The sequence below is a fragment of the Myotis davidii genome, unplaced genomic scaffold (genome assembly GCF_000327345.1).
Source record: "Myotis davidii unplaced genomic scaffold, ASM32734v1 scaffold880, whole genome shotgun sequence".
Classification (NCBI taxonomy): Eukaryota; Metazoa; Chordata; class Mammalia; order Chiroptera; family Vespertilionidae; genus Myotis; species Myotis davidii.
This window is the reverse complement of record NW_006292566.1, coordinates 346,671-349,199: the sequence shown is the minus strand read 5'-3', so window position 1 is coordinate 349,199 and position 2,529 is coordinate 346,671. Positions and strand designations below refer to the sequence as shown.

At 66.4% G+C, this 2,529-nt stretch overlaps 1 protein-coding gene across 1 annotated transcript; it reads left to right on the top strand.

Moving 5' to 3' along the window:
* Window positions 1–207: 207 nt before the first annotated feature.
* LOC102756296 lies at window positions 208–1,966 on the top strand. The gene is made up of 4 exons (XM_006766007.1): window positions 208–254; window positions 972–1,086; window positions 1,172–1,297; window positions 1,375–1,966. Exons 1-4 carry the CDS (start codon window positions 208–210, stop codon window positions 1,879–1,881), a joined length of 795 nt encoding a protein of 264 aa, XP_006766070.1. The 3' UTR covers window positions 1,882–1,966.
* The last annotated feature ends 563 nt before the right edge of the window (window positions 1,967–2,529 follow it).

Genomic DNA, 2,529 nt, shown 5'->3' with positions numbered 1-2,529 from the left:
TTCCAGAGGGCAGAGCGAGAGGAGGGGCTGCCGGCGAGGGAGAGGACAGAGGGCCCGCAGGAGCCCACCACCTGCACGGACATTCCAGGCCCGGTCACTTAGGACAGGATGAGCAGGGGGCTCACTCAGCAGGGTCCCCAGCCGCTACCACACCCACTGTAACTCACTCAGGAGCAGGCACAGGAGTGGCTCCGGCCGGCGGGCGTCATGGCCGCGCCGGAGCCTCGAGGGCAGGAGAACGAGAAGAGGGCGCAGTGCAGAGGGACGTCATCAGAGGGAACAGCGGGACAGGTGTGAGCTCCAGAGATTTCGGCAGGAAGGAGGCGGCGGGGCCCCGCCGTGGGCGCCGTTTCCACGTGGCACTGCGACCCGGGGGTGGCACGGGGAGGCCACGGCGAATTTGCGACACCGTGCATCTCCGTGCGGCCCCTGGGACGGCGTGATAGACAGTTCAGCATCCAGGGGAGTCAAGGACACAGGCAGGACCAGACCAGGAGAGGCGGGCAGGGCGGCGTGTGTGCGAGGGGGGGAGGGGGAGCAGGGCAAGAGCAGGGGCGCGGCACAGCGGCCTGGCAGCGAACGAGGGAGCGCGGCAGGCGCTGGCTCCGGAGCCCGTGGCCAAGGCGGGCTGCGGGCGGTGACGGAGCAGGGATCGGTGCCTCCGCGTTCAGATCGGAGACCAGGTGAGCGTCCGGTCCGCCCGCCCTTCCGACTGACCCCCGCGGCGGCCTCTGCCCAGCCACTAACCAGCGCCCTCTGCCTCTCCCAGCCAGGTCTCAGCGGGGGTGACAACGTGCCTGCCAGCCACGGAGGCCAGGCGCCAGGAGGTGTGCTGAGAGCGACATGACATGGTCCGGTGTGACGGCGAGAAGGGAGCGGAGCCCGGCCTTCCTGGTCAGTGCAGGTGCAGGGCGTGGCTCCCAGACCCTCAGCGGTGTCACCTCACGCCTGACCTGTCTTTTCTCTTGCAGAACATCTCTGGCTGGCGCCCTGGGAGCGCAGCGCCCAGCTGGTCTCTGTCCTTTGCTTGCCGGAGGAGCCCATACAACTCTGGCCTCGGGACCTCAGAACCCTCAAGATGACAAGGTGAGCACCCCTGCTCCCCACCCCCCGCACGGGAGGTGGCACGGGGCCAGGGCTGGCACTCACTCCGTCCCCCCCTCCCCTGCAGAAATGGTGCTACCCAGCTCAAGCCTGGGCCTCGGACCCCGGACTTCTTCAAGTCCTTCTAGCTCTGACTCAAGAATATGCTGCACTTGGAACCACTAACCACCCGTCTCAGGAATCGGCTGCGAAGGTGAGCGTGGGTGCCCGGTCCGGAGGCATTGCCCTCCCAGCCTGGCCCCACCCTCAGCCCTGTCTCTCTGTCGACAGGTAGAGCAAAGGACCAAGATCGGCGACACCAGCACCACCGGACGCGAGCAGCTCCCGCGGCAGCACCTGCCCCCGCGGCGATACCATCTTGGCCGCGCCCCAGCGAGGGCTGGAGACCACCCCAGCCGCCCGCCCGGCACCACCACCCTCCTCCTCCTTCTTTTCAGACTTTCCTGTTTCCTTTCCCTCCTTTCCTTCTTTCTCTGTCCCTGGCTCAGCAGCTCAGCGTCCGGGACTCCGCGTCCCCCACAACCCCCTGATTCAATTTGCACTATAAGTCGTTTGCACTGGTTTGGGGTCCTGGACCGCCCCGAGTCTCTGAGCGTGTGCGTGAGTGTGTGCGTGAGCGTGTGCGTGAGCCACTGCCGAGTGTGCCGGCCTCCTTGGGCCGGTGCCGCCCCAGCGCCCCCGCCCTCCGTCACTGGGGGTGCTGGGTGCGGCAGAGTGCATGGGGCCCTGCCCCCCCCCTCGCCTAGTCTGGACGCTCCGCCCACCAGGAGCACCTAGCACTGCATTGTGCACCATCCTGCCTGTGTCCCTCCTCACCAGGCCTCACCAGAAGCCTGGCATCATCAATAAATCCGTTCCAGCACTTGGTCTCCTCAGTGTCTTCCCTGCGCCGTGGCAGTGGGCGGGGGCACATGAACAGGGGATACGGGCGGGCGCACATGAGGGAACATAAGAGAACAAGAGAAAACAGGGGTGGGGGGTCACACAGTGGTGTGGGCAGCAGCAGGGCCTATGAAGTGGGTGGGACTTGTGCGAGGCTGTGGGACCAGGGGTCCCTGCAGGGAGGGGTGATGAAGAGAAGGGAGTTCTGTCATGAGAGGGTGGGGTCCCCCAAGTCTCTTGAACTTGATTCTGCCATACAAGTGCCTCCTGGGCGACACCCGAGGCCTCCCCCCCGCCCCCCGCCCCCCATCCTGAAGGCCTGGGCTGGGGCCTCTTAGGGCAGTGGGCTTGATGGGGAGGGGGCTGGGGGGCTTTGAACTCAAAGGGACACAGAGATGCCCCTCCCGCTCACACTGCTGTGGGGGAGCTGGGGGCTACAGGGAGGGGGGCACAAAACAGACATGAGGTTCTGCTCAGCGGCCTGAGGCTCCGAGGTGGGGGAGCTACTCAATAGCCAGGTGACAGCCAGCCAAGCAGAAAGGG